Below are 21198 nucleotides of genomic sequence, written 5' to 3'. Positions count from 1 at the left end.
AAGTGGTGGACCTCCCTCGGGTAGCACATACATGTCCATTCCTCGGTGATCTTTGCCCTTGTGTCTCACCTTGACTTTTATCTTTCCGATGGGGTATACTTTATGCCCCGTGTATGTCTGCAATACTATCTCCGTATCCCGTAGGGGAATATGTTTGAACAACTTTTTGTAATCTTGCTTATTCATGACCGTCAACGCCGATCCGGTGTCCACTTCCATTTTCACTTGGACTTTTGCAATCTGTAGTGTGACCCAGATAGTTTGTTGGTCAGCTTCTTTACTCACATTGTGAATCCTCAGACTACCCAGTTCCTTGCTGTTGGAGTCTGAATCCGAATTCTGTTCATCTGTACTCTTCCCAGTCACCTTATGTACCTTTCTGTACTTCTTCTGCGGTGACTTATTATTGCTGGTCTTCTTTCCTGACCGGCATACTTTAGCTATGTGACCAGGCTTGCCACATTTCCTACATTCCTGGTTTTTAAACCAGCATTGGTTCTGATCGTGTGTTGTCTTCCCACAATGATAACATTTCGTTGTACCCGAAGTCATTTGATCCATACTGAGTACCGCTGTCTTCCGCTGCATTTCCGCCGTGCCTCTCGCTGCGGCTTCGTGCGATGCTGCAATAAGGACAGCCTTCTCAAGTGTAAGATCGTTCTCTTCGAGCAGTCGTTTTTGTATTCCTTCCTTCGACATTCCGCACACGAACTTGTCTCTCAGTGCCTCTGACAGATTTACCCCAAACTGGCAGTATTTTGCTAGTCTACGCAGTTCAACCAGGTACTCTGCGTTGCTTTCCTCTTTTAGTTGCGTTCTCACGTAAAATTTAGATCGTTCCGCTAACATCAGCGGTGCGGGGTTCAAATGATCCTTCACGACAGCAACAATATAAGCGAAAGACTGATCCGCCGGTTTAGCTGGTGATAGAAGATGCTTCAATAACCCGTATGTCTTCGCACCCATTGTGTTTAGTAAGGTTAGAGCTTTGTCATAATTTGCTATCTTATTGACCTTACAATATATCTCGATGCGTTCTACATACGTGGCCCAATCTTCCACATCGGAATCGAAACCGTTGATGTTACTATGCTTAGGCATCTTCACCCTCTTCCTGAGAAACAACAATGAAATATTTCTTTAACTTTTTTTTTTCCAAAATGGCGGTTTCCCGCGCTTGTCTTCGTTCCCCGCCCACTTTCAAAATGGCGGTTTCCCGCTTCTGTCTTCTTCCCCGCCTACTGGCGGCTTCCCGCGTTTCTTCCCCTGGCGGGAGGGGTAAGCTTTTCCCTCGGGCGACGACCGCTGGCTTTCGGGGTTCGCAGCCTGCGCGTCGGCTTCAGTGCGTTCCTTGTTCCCTTTTCTCGGCAGGGCAACCGGCGCTGGGTACAACCCGTTGACGGCGAACAGTTTCAGCCGCCGGGCTGGATCTCGCTCAGTCTCCCTCGCTCGGGCTCTGTCTCTCCCTCAGCGGCTTCCAATCGCGCCTCCCAGCCCTCTCGCAGTCCGGTGCTTTCCTCCCCGGCTGCGGCTGAGTTCTCCGCGATTTATTTATTTTTATATCTTCCCGCGCCTTACGATCCCGGTCGCAGCGCTTCGTGGCCTCGGTCGCTGCCCGGCCTTTTTCGCCGGTCGCGGTCTAGCTGTCTCACGACGCCGTTGCGTCTCCCAGCCCGCTTGTACCGCGGCTTCCGTGCTCCACGCTGCCCCAGTCTCAGCGCCTCTGGGCCCGACTTTTGTCCGGCTCCTTTCCCCCGACCGTGGTCGAGTTCACCGCCCTTATCCTCCGTTTATTTTTTTATTTTCCCTTTACTCACAGTCACCGTGGCCGACTTGCTTCTCGTGCTGATCGGCTCACTCACCACCGTGGCAGAAGGGACAATCAGTGCCTGTTGCTGATGGAAGGCTTCGTGTCTGAATTCTTCCTTCTTGCTCTGCAGACTCGAGTTTTCTCTCAGCAGAACGACGAGGGCGGGTGCCTCTTCTCGACGCTCGTTAACTGCTTCGGAAGTATTGTTGCCGCAGGGTAAGATCGAACTCGTCGCCACTGTAAAGTCTGTAGGTATTATGGCGAATTAATACACAGACTACAAGAGTAACTTTAACAGGACTTTACTATTCGAAGGTCAGGGCGAATCTGCCCAATAAATCCTGACACAGCACTTATATACCGGTGTGGTCACCGTCGGTATTACAGTATACAGCAGCCAAGATAAAGTAGAGCCACACCTAAAATAGTTCTCTTAAAGGTGGACGGTTACATACAATAGTTCTCTTAAAGGTAGAACAGTTACATACACTACACTTGTTATACCTGCTTATTGTCTTAAGTTCTAGCTGTTTTTACCATAAATATTGTTCATTTAAAATACATAGGACATGCAGTGACCTTCTGAGCTACTTTCTGCTGCTTCCAGTAAAGGGTACAAAGTAACTAATGCAGCATATCAGGCCTATATTTTGATGCTTGTAATGTGGAGCAAAGAAGTTCAATACATTCGTATTCATGAGTAGAAGTTATAATGGCCCAGAAATTCGGGTCTCCACGGGTGAGTACGCACGGGGTACTCGCCCGTAGGCCCGATGGAAGTGCCGGTTTCCTGCATGCACTGCGCATGCGCGGGAAACCGGCACTTCCGTTCCTCTGAAAGAAGGGGTTCCGAGGTCGAACGCGTGCGCGGGGGAGGCTGCGCGTGCGCATCAAACTTCGTTTTTTTTACAGGTTTTCCCGGGAGGGTAAGCCTGCAGAAGTTAGACGTATAAAAAGCAGTCGCAAGGCCTGCTTTTTACAAGGTAAGTGGTGAATTAATGAAAATTAAAACATTTTTTCCACAGGTTTATTGGGCCAGAAATTCGTAACCAAATGCGTGAGTACGGTCTGGGTACTCACGCATCTGGCCGTTGGAAATGCCGGCGTTCAGCATGCAGAGCGCATGCGGGGAACGCCGGCATTTCCAGACCTCGGAATGAAGGGGTTCATAGGCACAGCGCGTGCGACTGCACAGGCAGCGCTTGCGCAGTGAACTTCGTCGATTTCATTCATGGATTCAGTGAGGGTAAGTCCTTACAAGTTACACTTGAAAAAAGCATGTGTAAAGTTGTTCCAAGGCTTCGGAGGAAGATATATTTTATCGTGGAGCTTCTGAAAGGCAATATTTTTGTTTGGGAAAGGGAAGGAAGTTATTTTAAGAAATTTTAAGTAAGTTTTAAAGTTTAAATTTTTTTTTTAAACGAGTTTTCAGAACGGTAGGTAGAAGGAGCAATTGTGGCTGTGTGAATTGAATGTGAAAATGAGTGTTCTAAAATGAGTAATGTAACATTTCCAGCACTTTTAAGAAAGAAACTTTTCATCAGTAATAAGTAATTATGTATGTATGTCCGCATATATTCCTTTACGTATATGTATGTATGTTTTATATTCCTTTACATATGTGTATGAATGTATGTTTTTAATTATGATTTTCCAATAAGTTACTTTCTCTGAAAGTCATAATTAAATAATACATTCATACACATAAGTAAAGGAATATATACATAACACGCAAAGGAATATATACAGACATACATACTTTCAGAAGCTCCACGATAAGAAATATCTTCCTCCGCAGCCTCTGGAGCAACTGTACCCATGCTTTTTTCATGTGTAAGTTGTAAGGACTTGACCTCACTGAAAGCATGAATGAAAGCGGCGAATTTTACTGCGCACGCGCTGCCTGTGCAGTCACACGCGTTCTGCCTCTGAGCCCCTTCGTTCAGAGGACAGGAAATGCCGGTTTTCCCCACATGCACTGTGCATGCTGAAAACCGGCATTTCCTCCGGCCAGACGTGTAAGTACCCCGACCATACTCGCGCATTTGGAAGGGAATTACTGGGCCAACATTTTACATGTCAATAAAATGAAAAATTTAACAATTGCACGATTTGCCCCCTCGCATCTGCGACTGAGGGTCCAAGGAGGTGCATTGCGCAAGAGGTCATCGTCGTACGTATCCTCACACTGTTCCCTTTCGGGAACTGTATGAAGTGGTGGAAGGATTTATGGCCGTGATTAACGCTCATTCCGTGACCGTAACCATCTTTGGACCAGCCATTAGGGTGGTTAGTCCTATGGCGTGAGGGTTTTACGGGCTCCCACAACCCATCTGAGGGGGGGGGGCCACCCACACCCACGGACGCAAGTATCCCGCTGGATGTCCACCCAGAATTTATAGTTGGAGCTCCGACTCCACTTGCCGGGACTGTCTGGAGTGGGGTTCGAAACCCTACTCCTTCTGGCCCAGCGGCGGGGATGCTTACTGCTACGCAAAAGGCCCACTCCGCACAAAAGGTGACACCCATAAGTTTCCTGCGCCTTTTCCCTCCCCGTGACTGGAGCCCTATGCTGCCACTTGAAAGACCAAGCTATCATCTGCCCTTTTTGCGGCGCCTTTGACTTCTCATTACCAATGATGAGCAGGCGCTGCGCCTCCACCTCCTTGAGGAGATTGCTGAGGTCATCATCAGTTCAATTGTGAGTTCTTTTAATGCCGTGAATTGTGCTCATTCCAGCCATTTCACGTTGCTAATCGGATTGGGCCTTTGGCATAGCGGTAGGATCCCCGCCGCTGGGCCAGATCAGGGTAGGGTTTCGAACCCCGCTCCAGACAGTCCCGGCAAGTGGAGTCGGAGCTCCGGCTCTAAATTCTGGGTTGACATCCAGTGGGATATTTGCGTCCGTGGGTGTGGGTGGCCCCCCCTCCTTGTATAGCTTGTGGGAGCCTGTAAAACCCTCCCGCCATAGGACTAACCACCCTAATGGCTGGTTCAAAGATGGTTACGGTCACGGAATGAGCGTTAATCATGGCCATAAATCCTTCCACCACTTCATACAGTTCCCCAAAGGGAACAGTGTGAAGAGACGTATGACGACGACATTGCTAAATAAATAAATGGAATTTAAAAAAATCTTTTAGGGCTTTTAAAAGTCTTTAAATTGCTTTAATTCTGTTTAAAACTACTTCAGATTCTTCAAAATAATGTAAACGTTTTTAAAAGTTTATAAAAGTTACCAAAAGCTTCAAAAAACTTCCAAAAACCTATTTAAACTGCTGCTTTGCATGTAAAAATGCTTAGCAGCTTGTCAGAAACATTGGGGGCGTGTCCTGTTAAACTGAGACCTCAAGGGGCGTGTCTCAGTTGCACAGCGCGCTCCAGGCTTCGCGCTGGCTGCACTCCTGGGCGGCGTGACGTCAAACGCTGCCCGGGATTCTTCAGATTCAAAATGGAATTCCAGGCGTCCCTGGAGGTGATCGGCAGGCGCGTCGGGTAAGTGCAAATCGGGACCTTGCACGCGCGGCAAGCCCCGTTCACGAATTTCTGGCCCATTATTTTTAAATACTTTAAAGCAAGGTACGTTTATTTTTAGCCCCGTTAAATATAAAATTATTTTTTTCAAAAATGTAAATTATTGTTTAAAATAGTTATTTCATGTAATTTATAGTTTATTTAAAAAATGTGATTTTTTTTAACATTTATTTGAAGGTTTAGTGCTATTTTGGGGCCGTAGTATTTATAAGTCTTGACAGCACTTCCTGTCAGACTTATGAATGGAGCATTCCCTGCTCCGATTGGCTGCCCATGGCCCACGTGATCCCAGGGGACATATCGAACTAACTGCGCCCCTGGGATACGCAAGCACAGTGCGCCGGCAGCTGGACCAGGCCCCGGATCGGAATTCCACGGGGTCCCACAGCTCAACGGCCGGCGCGCAAGGTAAGTGCAGATCGGGGGCTTGCACCCGCGGGAAGCCCCCGACCCGAATTTCTGGGCCAACAGAAGTCATCCATACTATTATATCTCACACAATTTATCAATATCTAATTATCATTGGTCCTCTTAATTCCCCTGCTCACTTTCTTGCCAAAATCTGCTCCCACCTATTGTCACTTGGGGCTGATTGTCCCCTCGTTTACTTCCCTATTTTAAATTGTACTGTTGTGGCTGGGGTAGAAAATGAGGTCAGGGCCCATTATGTGGGATTCCTGCCTATTTTTGCACCCAACTTGGGGGCGAATTTTAACCCCCAAAAACAGGTGGGTTGGAGTCAGGTGAGATGTAAACATTTTTTAAATCTCAAATCCAACCCCAACCCGCACATTTCTGGGTTTTAACAGAGTTGGGACAGGGGGGCGGGAAACCAACTCACTCCCAGGAGGCGGGTTTGCCTTTTAATATTATAAGGCTGCATGCCTCAGATTTAACTTGTCTTCCAGGTTTAGCCCTGGCTGGCCAGTTTTCCCAGGCCTCGGGAAACCCAATAGATGAATGGAGCCGAGGACTGCTTCATGGAGAAGGTAAGTGCCTTTACAGCTCAGCTTGAGGGCCAGGAGGAGCAGGAGTGTTTCTCCCCAGCCCCACTAAGCTTACCTTCTTCCTTATCATCGGATCCCCCCCCCCCCCCCAACCCCACCATCAGACCCACCATCCAGAGACCCCCCACGAGATCGGGGATCGGACCACCTCCCTGGGATCTGACCACACCACCACCCCCTGCCATGTTAATACTAACACTAACGTTCCCTACCTGCTCCTGCGGCTACGGCCTCCTTCAGAGTGTTCCCCACCCAACAGGGAGCCGAGCCGGTCAATTAGGCTGGCTTCCGGGTGGGGATCCTGTTTAAAGAAAAAAAGGACTTCCGAGTCTCCCAACCAAAACTCCTCCCCCTTTGGCTGGAAGCTCTCGCCCAAATATAGGCAGGGGTGTTTAAATGAGGCAGTAATGTTGTGGTGATGCCATAGGGTCCCACTTTCCATCATTACTGCCTTATTTCCAATGGACGTAACTAATAGCTACATAAAACAGGCATCCAGTGTTGCTGGACACTACTGAAAAGAATGAGGTACAGTAAAACCTGTACAATGGACACCCCCAAAAAACAGACACCTGCAAAAAACAGGCACTTATTGACAGTCCCAAATAACTTGCATTATAATAGATACAAACTGCCCCTTGAAACCACGGACACTCGCAAATTCCGAAGTATGGACAGCCCTCAAATCACCAAGTCTGTTTGCAACTGAAAACACCGGACACGTAGGTAAGTGCGAGGCGGCAATGGGTGAAAAACGGCTTTTGAGTAATGGAGATTTCCTTACCGCAGAGAAACCGCTCTAACTCTGGGATTAAATGATTGCACAGCTCTGTTCCAGGGATAAGAGGAGGGTCTTGAGATTATTTATGTGGTGATCACTGGATTAAATTTCCTGCCGCAGTGTTTCCCCCATGTCCACCCCACCCCCCCCGACCCCCAGCCCACCCCCATGGCTCCGTGACATCACCCGATCACCGCCTCAGAGAGCCGCAACCATGCGGAGCGCAGTTGGGAGGAGGCTGGAGAGTCAGGAATCATGGGTGCTGACATTCAGAACAGGGTCTTATATGGGGTGGTCTCAGCATTCAGGGGAGAGCCTCTGAAATTTGGGGGGGGGGTCTCAACATTCGGAGGAGGTCTCTGAAATTGGGGGGGAAAAGATGGAGACTGGGGAATGTGGCCTCGGGGAGCGAAGGAGAAAGGGAGGAGAAGGGGACTCGGAGTCAGGAGATTGGGGCTCAAGTGCGGGGGGTGGGGGGGGAGGGCGGGACACCATCATTCTCTTCCGAGCCAGGAGCAGCAGCAATAGCATGAAGTGGGTGCAGCACTGAAAGAAGAACAGCCAGTAAAGTGGAAGAAACAAGGGGGAAGGGAGGAAGAAGGTTCTTAAACTGAGGGCTATTAGACCATGGGTTCCTTCACCTCATGTGGCTATTGAGGTAGAGACTAATATTTAATATGAAAGGGAAGCGGATAAATATCCGAAAAGGAGGAATATAAAAGGATCTGGAGGTTACAGGAGAGAGCGCCAGTACTGCAGGTGGATGTCATCCTCCTGTGCTGTCATTTCTCATTTTCCCCTCTTCGCCTGCTCACATGTGGCCTCCTGGTTCTTGGAACTTCTCACACAGCAGCTGCTGGCGTGAAACCATCAGCAAAATTAGTCACCTACAGGGGACCCAACCGTTATAAGGTAAATGCAGTAATATTTGTAATAGTCATGTGATCAGATGTCAGGTGATCAGAACATCATGTGATCAAACCTCTAGGAATGCTTCCAACCAGAGTTGACAACCCTAACCGGGCAGTCCTTCAAACTTCAGTCTGTTGAGCAGCGCGTTATCCGACTTCAGCTGGTGGAGTCCATTTCTTTTTCATTCCTGTCAAATATTATCAGGTATTTTTAATTTAAAACGGTATTAAGTGCAAAGCAAAGGAGCGGGGATGCAGAGTGTGAAAGTGACCACGCAGGAGGGAAGCTCCGGTCAGACTGCGAGCAGCGGGCACCTTGCGCAAACTGAGCACTCAAAAACCAACTGAAACCGGGCAAGTGGCGGGAGAGAGCGGGAAAAAATAAAGTAGCGATTGGAGGATCACATCTCACTCCAGCAGTACGTCAGGTACTGATCAGCTGTTAACAGCCCCCTACCCAACCCCCAGCACGTCAAACATTAGCAGCTGCAGCACACGGAGGGAGGGGGTCTGGAGGACATTAATCCGCGCCCCCCCCCCCCCCACCCAGTTTGGCTGGGTTCTCCCAGGCACTCTGGTCCGACAGCAGCCACCGCACCCTGTGTTGGCTGTCAACCTGGCAGCTCCCAGGATCAGGACATCCCTCCCTCAATGGAAAAGGACCCCAGATGGCAGCGAACTGGGAAACATATCGAACAGAAAATGAACTGAAATCACATCCTGCAGGCAGGGCTCCAGAATTAGGCACAATCCCAGGTGGGAGATAAAAAGAAGGAACGCTGCAGGAGATACAGCCAATCCTGGGATATTTGGCTCATCCGGATTACTATACATGCAATAACCATTTTGAAAATAAGGACACCTGCAAACAAAAGACACCTGAGGCAAGTCCCTTAGGTGTTCCTAATTTACAGGTTCACTGTATTCTAAAGGGTCATGGCAGGTAATTCTGAAGGTGGTGTGAAATCCTTATTCTACAACTTTTTTTTTGGTTTACTACTGACTATTGCATCAGCATCTACCTTTTTGCTGCATGCTGCAGGGCTTCCACCTCACCCATTCTACAGAGTAAACTATGGGATTTTTATTAGCAATACCTCAATCTTTGCTTTTTGGAGGAAGAGGATGAGGAACAGACAGGATCAGGCACCACAGGAGGTGTTTAGCACCAAGTTGCCGATACTCTCACTCTATAATATACAGATTAAATGCTCAACCTCCATCTGACCCAGAAGCAGTGCATGTGGAACCTGAACTTCACAAGTGAAACCATCAATGAGCTATACCATATGTTGGCACCTGACCTGCAGCCCATGCCTGTTGTAGACTCCAATGGCATTGTCTATCAAAGTCACCACCACCCTAATTTTTATGCTTCCAGGCTACCTCTAGGGACATCAGTAACATTTCTGCATTGACTGTACACAGATGCTTAAAGCAAGGCAACATAACAACTTCCATTTATATAGCACCTTTAACATACAAGGTGCTTCACAGAGATATAATCAGAAAAAGATGGATTCTGAGCCAAAGAAGGAGGTGACCAAAAGCTTGGTTGAAAAGGGGGGTTTTAAAGAAAAGGGAGGCAGTGGGGATTAGGGAGAGAATGCCAGAGCATAGGACTTAGATGGCTGAAGGCAAGGCCACACATGGTGGGGCAAAGGGAGAGGGGATGCACAAAAGGTCAGAGTCGGAGGAATGGAAAGTTTGTGTGGTGTGGCGGGGCGGGGTGATTGAAGGGCTGGAGAAGGTTAAAGAGACGGGTAAGAGCAAGGTCATGAAGTGATTTAAACACGAGAATGAGAATTTTAATTATGAGGCATTGGGGAACTGAGAGCCAAGGACAGGGGTGATAGGTGAGAGGAATGTAGTGCAGAATAGATAAGGCAGCAGAGTTTTGGATGAGCTGAAGTTTATGGAGGATGGGAGGTTGGCCAGAAAGCCATTGGAATAGTCGAGTCAGGAGCTGACAAAGGCATGAGGCATGGATAGAAGTGGATGATGTTACAGAGATGGAAGTAGGCTGCATTTTCGATAGAGAAGATACGGGGTTGGAAACTCAACTCGGGATCAAGTAGGACACAGATTAAAAATAATCTGGATCAGCCTGAGACAATGGCGGGATGGAATTGGTGGCTAGGGTAGGGAGTTTGTTTGTAGGGACCAAAGACAATGGTTTTGTCTTCCCAATGTTTAACAGGAAGAAATTATGGCTCATCCAAGACGAGAAGTCACAGATACATTCTTTACTTGTGCAAGGCAGATCATCAGCTTCCCAATGGAAAACTGGTGTCAGCATGACAGGGTAGTGCAATTTTACCAAGTGACAGGATTCATCAAAATACAAGGAGGCATCTATTCCCAGGAAAGGATTCCACTCATTGACTGTCCAGTTTCTTTGTGACCAGCAGCACCATATTATGAAAATAAATGCTCACATGGTAGCTGCCATGATACCTTCATATTAACACAGTCGACTTGCCACTGCTCTTTCATCCAGAAAGGTAATTGTCTCGGTGGATCCTGCGAGAGCAAGGATACCCTCTAAAGCCATGGCTGATAACAGCTATGCGGATTCCCAGAATACCAGCAGAACTCTTAGGAGATCCATTCTTCCACCAGAGTTACCAGGGAGCCCACTATTGCAACTTTGAAGGCACAGTTCAGGTGCCTGGATTAGTCTGCTTCTCTGAAATACACCAAGGTCACTGCCCTCGAACAGCGTTCACTGTCGCATCTCTTTTAAAAATACGTTTTGCAACAATATAACACAACATTTTTTAAAATGAGAGCCCCATCCTAATAGCATTTAAATTATTTAATGAGTTCTCTTCATTGTGTCCGGTATATTTAGAATACTAATACCGTAAGAATCATGCACGAGGATTGGAATCAATTACATGCGGCATGCACGATTTAAACAAAAAGGGAGTGATTTGGAGGTTGATTCTCATGACTAGGCAAAAACATGTGCATTGTGTTTAACACACCTTCTGTCATTTTAAATCTCTCATTTTAAAAGTGCTTTCCCTCCACCCCCAAATGATTGGCAACTGATAATTAACCTACAGTTATAGGTGGTGGTAATTAAGGAAATTACTCTTGATAGGTGTACAAGAGATAGACACTACTGGTTATACCATTATGAACACTAATATCCTACATTATAGCGGTGTACTCTTAAACCAACATGCCTTGCTGGCTTCTGCGTTACCTTTGGATCAGATACAATGACAGATACATTACTGCTTTCACTGTGTTTGTCCTTGTGCAGTGATCAAGGATGAATAATTTAGGGTATGATGGATTCCAGACCCAAGGCTGTCTGACATTTTTGATAAGTAGACCTGCTTGCAAACTAACTCAGTACCCCTTGGCTAGTCTATACTCAGGAATAAATCACATTTGCAATCAAAGGAAAGAGAGATATAAAAATAATCGCACCTTCAAACCATCAAGCATTAGTTTATGATGCACATACAATCAAAAAGAAAAGTCTTCCACCTGGAATTTCTGCAGCGATACCTCCTGATTACCCAGCAAAACATTTAGGGGAAAAATTGAGTTGCGCCCCCTTTGGGGCGCTAACTTCACTGGGGCGCTACCGAAAAAATTAGCACCCCCGCGACTGAAATTCATTGGTAGCGCCCCAAGAGGGAAGCGGGGCGCTACTGGAAGCACCACGCCTCACTCTTGGGGCGCTGCGAGTGAATATCGTGTGGCGCTGCAGCACGTCGCGGATTTGCAGGCCTTCCTCCACTTCTTAAAGGGGAGGGGCCTTGCGCAGCGCGACCCGGGGCCCAGCTGGGCCACCAAGGATCGGAATGCCGGCAAAAGAGCCCGGCGCTCAAGAGAAGTGCTGGGCTCATGGAGCACAGCCAGCAGTCTGCGGGGGGGGGGGGGCTTCAGAGGAGGCCGGGGACGGCAACGGGGGCAGGTGCTGTCAGGAGGCCAGCAACAAAAATGGCCACCCGGCACCTCGCCTTTAATTAGCGCTATCCAGGCCGCAGTTAGGTCCCCCTGACCCCGTTGGACTAGCGTCCAGCGGTAAGTCGGGGCGCTACCGAAGATCGCGGCCGGGGTGCTGCGGTTACTGCCGCCGCTAACCTCCCGCTGAATTTCGTGGGAGGCGTTGGCGGCACCGTGCCTGGGCGCTAGTTGCTTTGCGCCCCATTAGCGCCCTAGAGGGCGCTAACGGGAGGCGCAAAGCAACCAAATTTTTAGGCCTCAATGTTTTCAAGGGGAGACTGGACAGGCACTTGTGGGAATTAAACTTGCAGGGCTACGGGGATAGAGCAGGGGAATGGGACTGACTGATTGCTCTACAGAAAGCCGGAACGGACTCGATGGGCCAATTGGCCTCCTTCTATGCCGTTATGACTCTATGAGCCCTCACTCTCTATGACCCAGAGTGTATACCTTTTACCTGCCCAATATTTGGGAAATTTGTAGTGAGCTCAGGGATCAAACAGAAAATCCATGTTCAGGTTAGAGAAAGTGGTGACTTATCCAGGCTTTGATGTTGGACCAGGCAATCTGACAGTACATGGTGGTCATGAGGCTTAGAGAAGTGGTGGATAGGCAGAGCTAGGGGTCATCAGCATACTTCTGGAAGTTGAGTCCATACTTGCAGAAGATGTCACCTAGGGGTAGTAAGTAGATTAGGAAGAGGTGGGGGTCAAGGATAGATCCATGGGAAACTCTAGAGGTGATGGAGCAGGGGCAGGAGGAGAAGCTGTTACTGGAGATGGGTTGGCTGTGTTTAGACAGGTTGGAATAGAACCATGCAAGGGCAGGTCCATAGAGTTTTGACAGTGGAGGGGAGATGATGGAGGAGGATGGCTTGGTCAACTGGATCAGAGAGCTGCACAGAGGTCAGGAAAGATGAGGAGGAATAATAGACTACAGTCACAGTCATAAAGGATGTCATTTGTGACTTTGGCCAGGGCAATCTTAGCACTGTGAGAAGGACAGAAGCTGGATTGGAGACAGCCAAAGAAGAATTTTCCATAAGGTGCTTGTATTTAAAGTAAATGGCTTGGCCTATCCATCGGGTACCTGGCCAGGCATATAATCCATGTTGGGGCAATTGTATAAGCAGAGCCATTTTCTGTGTGTGATCCTGGTTTTTAATCCCATATGTACTGTGACAAAATGAAAGAAGACAATTACAGCCCCTGTTAAAATAGTGGAGTGAGGAATTTGATACAAGTGCATCAAGTGTTCATACAATAATGTACAGTAATTTCTACTCATTTGCCTTCTTTTCCAGTAATGGGAACTATAAAATAGAATACAGGTGTTTTCTATCTTTAATCCTTTCTGCCCACCTCTGCTTTGAGCTCTGGCTGGCTGTGCACTCCCTCTACTTGTCTCTAGTCATGACAGTGTTGTAAGCGGACAATTTCCACAGAACCTTCTACTCACTCATTGATACAGAAAACTTCCAAATTGTCTCACGGTGTTGGTTTCAACTTAACAGGATAAAATTGCAAGCCGAAGTAAAAGAACATTGTGAACACCTGAAAGTGAGGCAGTTGCTATGACATGTTCAAAAAACTGTAGCAAAGTTTCTTTCAGATGCAGTAAGGTGTGGCATGTGGGTTTTTTTAGGTCACTGAACTGGACCAGTTTGAAGAATCACTGGAAAGAATGCATAATATCTCAGAAAATTTGAAATCTCACCAAGGTCAACTGGAACAGGTTAGTAATGTTTTAAGAACATAAGAAATAGGAGCAGGAGTAGGCCATTTGGCCCTTCAAGCCTGCTCCGCCATTCAATAGATCATGGTTGATCTTCTACCTCAACTCCACTTTCCTGCACTATCCCCATATCCCTTGATTCCCTTAATATCCAAAAATCGATCAACCTCTGTCTTGAATATACTGAACGATTGAGCCTCCACAGAGCCTCCACATCTCTCTGGAATAGAGAATTCCAAAGATGCACCGCCCTCTGAGTGAAGAAATTTCTCCTCATCTCAGTCCTAAATGGCCGACCCCTTATTCTGAGACTGTGACCCCTGGTTCTGGACTCCCCGGCCAGGGGAAACATCCTCCCTGCATCTACCCTGTCAAGCCCTGTAAGAATTTTGTATGTTTCAATGAGATCGCCTCTCATTCTTCTAAATTCTAGGGAATATAGGTCTAGTCTCCGCAATCTCTCCTCATAGGACAATACCCCCATCTCAGGAATCAGTCTGGTGAACTTTCATTGTACTCCCTCTAAGACAAGTATTTCCTTCCTTGGCTAAAGAGTTTTCATGCTGTTTTTTTGGGGCCATCCTCAAGGCACAACCGAGGGTAAAGTTTTGATTACCAAACAGGCGACAACTTTTCAGCAGCACTCTAAAAATACACTGGTCCATTGGACTCAACCAATAAATGTTGCTAGATTGCGAAAGAAATTGTGTTCTGATATTTAATCAGAGATTTTCATTAGTTTTGGATTGATAGTGTCTTTTTAATCTCTAAAATAACAGAAAAACAAATGAAGTTAAAAATCTCCCAAATTTTCCCTGTGACCATCTTGTTCAGTTCGACAGAATCACAAAGTCATTTAACTTTTAAAGGCTGTGGAAAGAGTCCTTTGAAATGTAAGCAAGAATGAATTGTCAACAATTATAGAAACTACATGGATATAACAAGGTTAGAGTTTACAGCCAATTAAGTACTTTTTGAAGTGTAGTCACTGTTGTAATGTAGGAATGAATGAATTCAAAGTAATGAATCCAACCAAGCTAAGCTAAAGTAAACAACATTAAGTTTCTAGAAATTACTTGCCATCCATAAACTTAGCCATAAATTTTGTTTCCCGGAGCTAACAACATTCCACACCACAATCCCTAATGATACTGTTACTCTGCATTAACCTGTTTTTCCCTTGGAGTAAGTATAATATATCCAAGCATTGACCCATGTATATTACGTTAAAGGTGCTATATCAATATAAGTTGTTGTTGTTGTATAAATACATCACGGGGATGAGTTTCTGCAGGGGTCTGTCTGCCCTTCTGCTGAAGTTACGGCAGGTGATTGGGAGAGCCCACACATAAATTTCCCTCCATCCTGCTCACTGCAGGAGCAAATATGCTAATGTAGGGGAGCAGTGTAACTGGTAAAGACTGTCCTGGCACACATAGGAATTTTCCAAAGCAGTGATGCTACACCATTGTCGGGCATGTGAGGCTGAAAATTGTTTAAATTCTTCTTGTGCCGCTGTGTGAATTGATACAAACTCAAGATTGCTGCTGGAGCTTGAGTCCATTACTGGATCACTTGTGTTTCCAAACATTTAGCACCTTGTTATCTCTTGTAGGATTTGAATAGCAATTACCGACAGATTGCCCAGCTGAGGGATGAGGTTTATCAACAAGAAGATCCATTGAACCGCACAAGCCAACCCGCTGCAACCATGGCCCAATTCCAAGTTGAAAGTACCGCATACTCCCCTCAGCAGACGGAGAGTACCAAAGCCACATCATTAATGAGCCATGAGGATGATGAAAAACTAGGTATAACCACTCATGGATACTGTTAACGCATAATCTAGAAACTGAATTATAATAGACAGAATTGTAGAATTTGTCCATATACCAGTAAACTACTTTGTAAGTACTTCATAGTCAGATTATCAAAACTGTATTTCAGGTAATAATCAGAGTAATATAAAAGATTTAAATGACATTTACACATCAAGTTCAGTACCCAATTTGGAATGCTTCATTCTATATTAGGAAAAGTTAAACATTAGGTTGTACGAGACCTTGGTCAGGCCTCATTGGAATACTGTGTCCAGTTTTGGTCTCCTCACATGGTGGGTGATATTGAGGCTTTGGAAAGGGTGCAGTGGAGGGCCACTAGATTAATTCCCAGTATAAAGCATCTTGGTTATCAAGATAGGCTAAAAGAGTTGGGACTCTGCACTTTAGAGAAGTGTAGACTTAGGGGTGACTTGATTGAGGTTTATAAGATAATGAAGGGAATAGATTGTGTTCCAGTTGACAGTTTGTTCCAATTAAATAGGTTAGGAAGAAGCAGGGGTCATAAATTTAAGTTGTATAAGGCCAGATCTAGGTTCAATATCAGGAGGTGGTTCTTTTCCCAGAGAATAGGGGACCTCTGGAACAGGCTGCTGTCTCATGCGGTGGATGCTGATCGCTGCATTCCTTCAAGTGAGAGCTGGACCTATTTTTGACTGGGGTGGAGCTCACCTCTTACAGATGGCAGGTTCTGCAGGGAATTCAGGACCAGAGTGATCTCCTGGACTAGTTTTGATTGCCTAGATGGGTCGGAGAGGAATTTCCCAGATTTTTTTCTCCCCAAATTGGCCTGGGTTTTTTATCTGTTTTTTCACCTCTCCCAGGAGATCGCATTGTTTCAGGTGGGGTGGAGTGTATAAGTTGGGATACACAAGGTATCGCAATTGTGTGGGACAGGCTCGATAGACCAGAGGGTCTTTACCAGTCCATCATTGTTCATATGTTTGTATGTCAATATGGTAAATATTTCTTAGTTTTACATTTAATTGTTCAGACCGTTGCAGTTTAAGTTTACATTTTGTTGGTACTGGAAATCTATTACTTTGCTTCCAGATATCCAGACATCAACTACAGGGGGCACCATGCATACATCTGCGGGCAGCAATGTCATTTCGATTTCTTCAATAACAAATCTGAAAGGTGGGAAATATATTAACATTTGATTCTGTTTTGAATAAACTCTTTAGGAACCATAGCACTTTCTTCGTGCCATATCTCAAACCACAGCAAGAACCTGTGCGTAAATATAATTTGTTTCCCAGACAACTACGATAAATCCCAGAATACCATAAAAATCCCAGAGTGCAATAAAAACAGAATTTCACATATGCAGTCGTCGTAAATGATTGAGCCTCATAATATGTGTTATTGTGCATTACGTAACACCCCTGGTTCTGACTCACCATTAGCAACACCACGGGAGATCTGCTAGTATACCAATAAAATGGTCAACAGTTTCAAATAATTCAGAATAACTCTCACCAAGAATTGATATTCTGCATTTATAACATATTCCAAAGTTTCCCATCGAAAAGCTCCAGCCTCCAGCAGCACATATCAGGAAATTATAAGCACATTCGCCACAATTTCAGGAAATCAGCCCTTTGCAGTATATTTCGCTTAAGCCAAGTGTTTTCTAGTGAAATTATTTGTAAAATTTAACCGTTGCAATACATGTATATACATTTCAGTTTATGTATTGCTATTTTTATTTTATTGCTCTTTTATTTTTAAGTAGTAGCACAATGCAAGTAAGATTATCTGATAACTCCATAATATGAAGAACAGATTTTTGATCAATATGCTTGACCCTTGCCTTCTAACAGCACTCCAGTCCTTCTTCTATGAAGCAGACTGGGCTGGGCGTGGCTACCTGACATATAAGGACCTAGTGAATAATCTTGGACAATGGGCACCAACAGAAGAAGGAATTAAACAGTTTGATGAAAATCATGACGACAGATTCTCCTATACAGAAATGATAAACGCTTTAGGACTACAAGGTAAGAACTATGGTTAGTTTTGCTGTATTTGAAGAAAGCTCCTTTGACAGTATTAACAAGAACAAGCAGAGGATTTCAGGATAAAGGACTATGAATTACATTTTATATCATTTTTAATCTTAGGAGTGACTTTTCTATATTTAAAATATTTTGACCAATTATTTTTAACTAGCACAATTTCTTTTTCTCTATTATTAGGGGGTGGGGGATAAGTAATTATTAGGAATACCCAAAAAATGGACTTAATATCGATAGCAGCAGCGGCTGCTGTAGTTTATCTGGGAGAGCTACTGAAGAATGAGAACATGCCCAGGACATCACTGCAGATGTTCCTCAGGGAAGTGTCCTTGACCCAACCATCTTAAGCTGCTTCATCAGTGATCTTCTCATCATAAGGATGGGAGGGGGGCTGCCAGACTGAAAACCTAATGGTTTTTGACTCGATCAAAATTTTCTGTAGAGAAGGTTCCCTTTAGAAAAGTCCATATTGTTCAGTCTGCATGCTCATACTCCGATGGCTGGGACATTTGGCTTTCTTGGTAGTCTAAATCACAAGAAATCTTCAGTTTGTATTAACCAAAGCTGCTCAAATAGGCAAATAAATCTCTTATCAACTGTAAGCCCTGGAAGAACCATTCCCTTCAAATGCAAAAAAAAATAATCACTCGTGCTGTAGAATTCTGGATTAGTTGAAATTTATGAAGGGAGGAGGTGGGATCGTATTAGATTAATTGATCAAGGAAAGACATAGGAGAGGATTTCAGCATTAGAGCGGATGAGATAGGACCATGCAAGACAACATTCCACAGGTATATGGTGACGCTCTTGGTGGTTTTTTTTTCTCAACCTGGGGGTGTGGCAAACAGTGATGATGATACCAATCGACTGCAACAGGATATAGAAAGGCTAGCAGAATGGGCAGACAAGTGGCAGATGGAATTTAATACAGAGAAGTATGCAATGATGCATTTTGGCAGAAGGAACAGGGAGAGGCAATATACACTTAATGTCACAGTTTTAAAGAGTGTGCAGGGACAGAGGGACCTGGGAGTTAATGTGCATAGGTCCCTGAAGGTGGCAGGACATATTGAGAGAGTGGTTAACAAAGCATATGGGATCTTGGGCTTCATCAATAGAGGTATTGAGTACAAAAGTAGAGAAGTTATGCTGAACCTTTATAAAGTGCTGGTTAGGCCACAACTGGAGTATTGCATCCAGTTCTGGTCACCACACTTTAGGAAGGATGTGAAGGCACTTGAGAGGGTGCGGAGGAGATTTACCAGAATGGTTCCGGGGATGGGGGACCTTAGCTACAAGGACAGGGTGGAGATGCTGAATTTGTTTTCATTAGAGCAAAGGAGGTTGAGGGGTGATTTGATCAAGGTCTACAAGATTATGACGGGTTTGGATAGGCTAGACGGGGAAAGGCTGTTCCCACTAGTTGATGGTACAAGGACTTGGGGACACAGATTTAAGGTTTTGGGCAAGAGATACAGGGGGGATGTGAGGAAAAACTTTTTTACGCAGCGAGTGGTGATGACCTGGAATTCGCTGCCGATGGAAGTGGTGGAAGCGGAGACACTCAATGTTTTCAAGGGGCGACTGGATGGGCACTTGAGGGAAATAAACTTGCAGGGCTACGGGGATAGAGCTGGGGAATGGGACTGACTGGATTGCTCTGCAGAGAGCCGGCACAGACTTGATGGGCCAAATGGCCTCCTTCTGTGCCGTTATGACTCTATGACCTGTGCTTTCTTCTGAAAATTGCAAACCGCTGTGCTCAGGCTGAAATAAAAGCCAGGAAAATTGAATGAATCAACATCAGAGGTACCTGAGTGCTGGCAAGTGTTGAAGAGGTTGGTAGATTGTGTTGATAGAAGAGTAATGGGTGTGGCATTAGACAACAGCTTTAAAAGTGTTGGAAATAATACCTTACAAAATGGGGAGGTATGTCCAGGTCAGCAACCATAGGGCCAAGAAATAGGAAAGCAGTGTCAGGAAAGGGAGAAGGAGTTTGAATGCGTGGAGGATAAGAGAGAAGACAGATTGGAGAGGCAAGCAAGCAGAAGGCCTCAATTAAAAAAATGTAGGCCATGAGGTCCTCACATCTAGAATCTGAGGCAAGGGTGAAGTGTGCAGGGGAGGAAGGTTGGCAGGGGTAGTTAGTGTTGCTTAAGATGATTTTGGGGCTGCCCTTGTCCTATATGGTTTGTGAGTAAAAATTTGAAACACTCCTAAATGGCAAAAGATGCCAAGAGCTGGGAAAGTCTGCTTTTAATGACTCAGATTTTTATTAAACAAGCCAGTAGAAGAATGTGAATGTAAGTTTATTTATCATTTTTATTTTCCAGAATAAAGCTGTCAAATCAACCTGTTCAAGGACAGATATCTACACAGTTACTATGTTATTACTGTTCAAAACCAGACTAACAACTATGTCAATGATTTGCACTAATTTCAACACAATTTAACTGTGGTAAAGTTTCTTTTAAATTAGAAATGCTTGGATATCAGACATAGAACATGGAATAAACCTCTTTTTACTATAATTACTATTATTTAGTGTGGGAAAGATCTGTGGTTGATGGCATTTAGCCCAACATTTTTTGTAGTTAAAGATTTAAAATATGGCAACCTAGGTTTTAAAGTTATTATTGAATGTTGAGTAGCTCTTATATTTAATTTAGAATGCATGCTTTATTATCAACAATATATCTTAAATAATTATGCAATGTAAAAATGTAACAAGTAATGACTGACAAAATAATTGTTGGATAGGACAAAATAAACTTCCTTTGAAAATAATATTATCGTTTTATTTGCATTGATAAAACAACTCATCCACATGTTGCACCTCCAAGAGTAATGAGCTAAATAAGCTTTCTTGACAAAAATTATTTTAAAAACCATACAAAGGAATTGCCGCAATACAGAGTGTATCTCCCACTGATCCACAGAAACCTCATAAACACTGAGGCTCAGATATTCCGATCCCTATGGGTGAATACGTGCTGTGTACCCACCTGTAGGGACATCGGAAATGCCGGTTTCAGGCATGCACTGAGCATGCGCTGAAAACTAGCATTTCCGATCTGTCAAGAATGGTCTTGACAGATCCTCCGGCTGCCCTGGAGAAGGGTCTCTGCGGGCGGATAGTTCCGCTTTTTGGAGACCTTCTGCCCGCAGAAAACCCTTACAATTCTTACGCCTGGTTGAAAAGTTGAAAAAAAGTTTTTAAAAATTTTTTTCACTGATTTATCATTTAAAAATACTTTTAAAAAAAGGTAAGTTTATTTTTAGCCCCATAAAAAACTTTAATTATTTTTTTCAAAATTATTTAAAGATTTACTATGTTTTTCATTGATCTCCATTCATATATTTGACAGGTCTTCCGGGCCAGTTTCTTCCAAGGTTTCTGCTGCTCTTCCACCAAAGTTACATATATTCACCCTCTGCGACAGTCTTGGTCCCCTTAAATTGTGTCTCATCCATTTTGGCTTTCTTTGTGGCTGCTTCACATTTAAATCGGCTCAATTGTGTGTTCAGGTGAAAACTGAGCAACAGTTTCACAATACAGAAGTGAAGTGCCAGCATTGTAGAACTTAATGCGG

The 21198-nt window shown here is 44.9% G+C and overlaps 1 protein-coding gene across 2 annotated transcripts in view; it reads left to right on the top strand.

Moving 5' to 3' along the window:
* LOC147122953 (uncharacterized) overlaps positions 1 to 20392 on the top strand; it is an 84299-nt gene extending 63907 nt beyond the window's left edge. For both annotated transcript variants that reach the window (XM_085962692.1, XM_085962684.1), the window contains 5 exons: positions 13657 to 13746; positions 15362 to 15557; positions 16638 to 16724; positions 17411 to 17587; positions 19939 to 20392. In XM_085962692.1, coding sequence (XP_085818818.1) covers positions 13657 to 13746; positions 15362 to 15557; positions 16638 to 16724; positions 17411 to 17587; positions 19939 to 19943 — 555 coding nt within the window. In that variant the 3' untranslated portion in view covers positions 19944 to 20392. The remainder of the gene's footprint in view (positions 1 to 13656; positions 13747 to 15361; positions 15558 to 16637; positions 16725 to 17410; positions 17588 to 19938) is intronic.
* The last annotated feature ends 806 nt before the right edge of the window (positions 20393 to 21198 follow it).

Source organism: Somniosus microcephalus, chromosome 2 (assembly GCF_052327205.1).
Source record: "Somniosus microcephalus isolate GS21.2 chromosome 2, FLI_Smic_1.0, whole genome shotgun sequence".
NCBI lineage: Eukaryota > Metazoa > Chordata > Chondrichthyes > Squaliformes > Somniosidae > Somniosus > Somniosus microcephalus.
The sequence above is the reverse complement of the archived record's forward strand: the minus strand, read 5'-3'. Positions and strand labels throughout refer to the sequence as shown.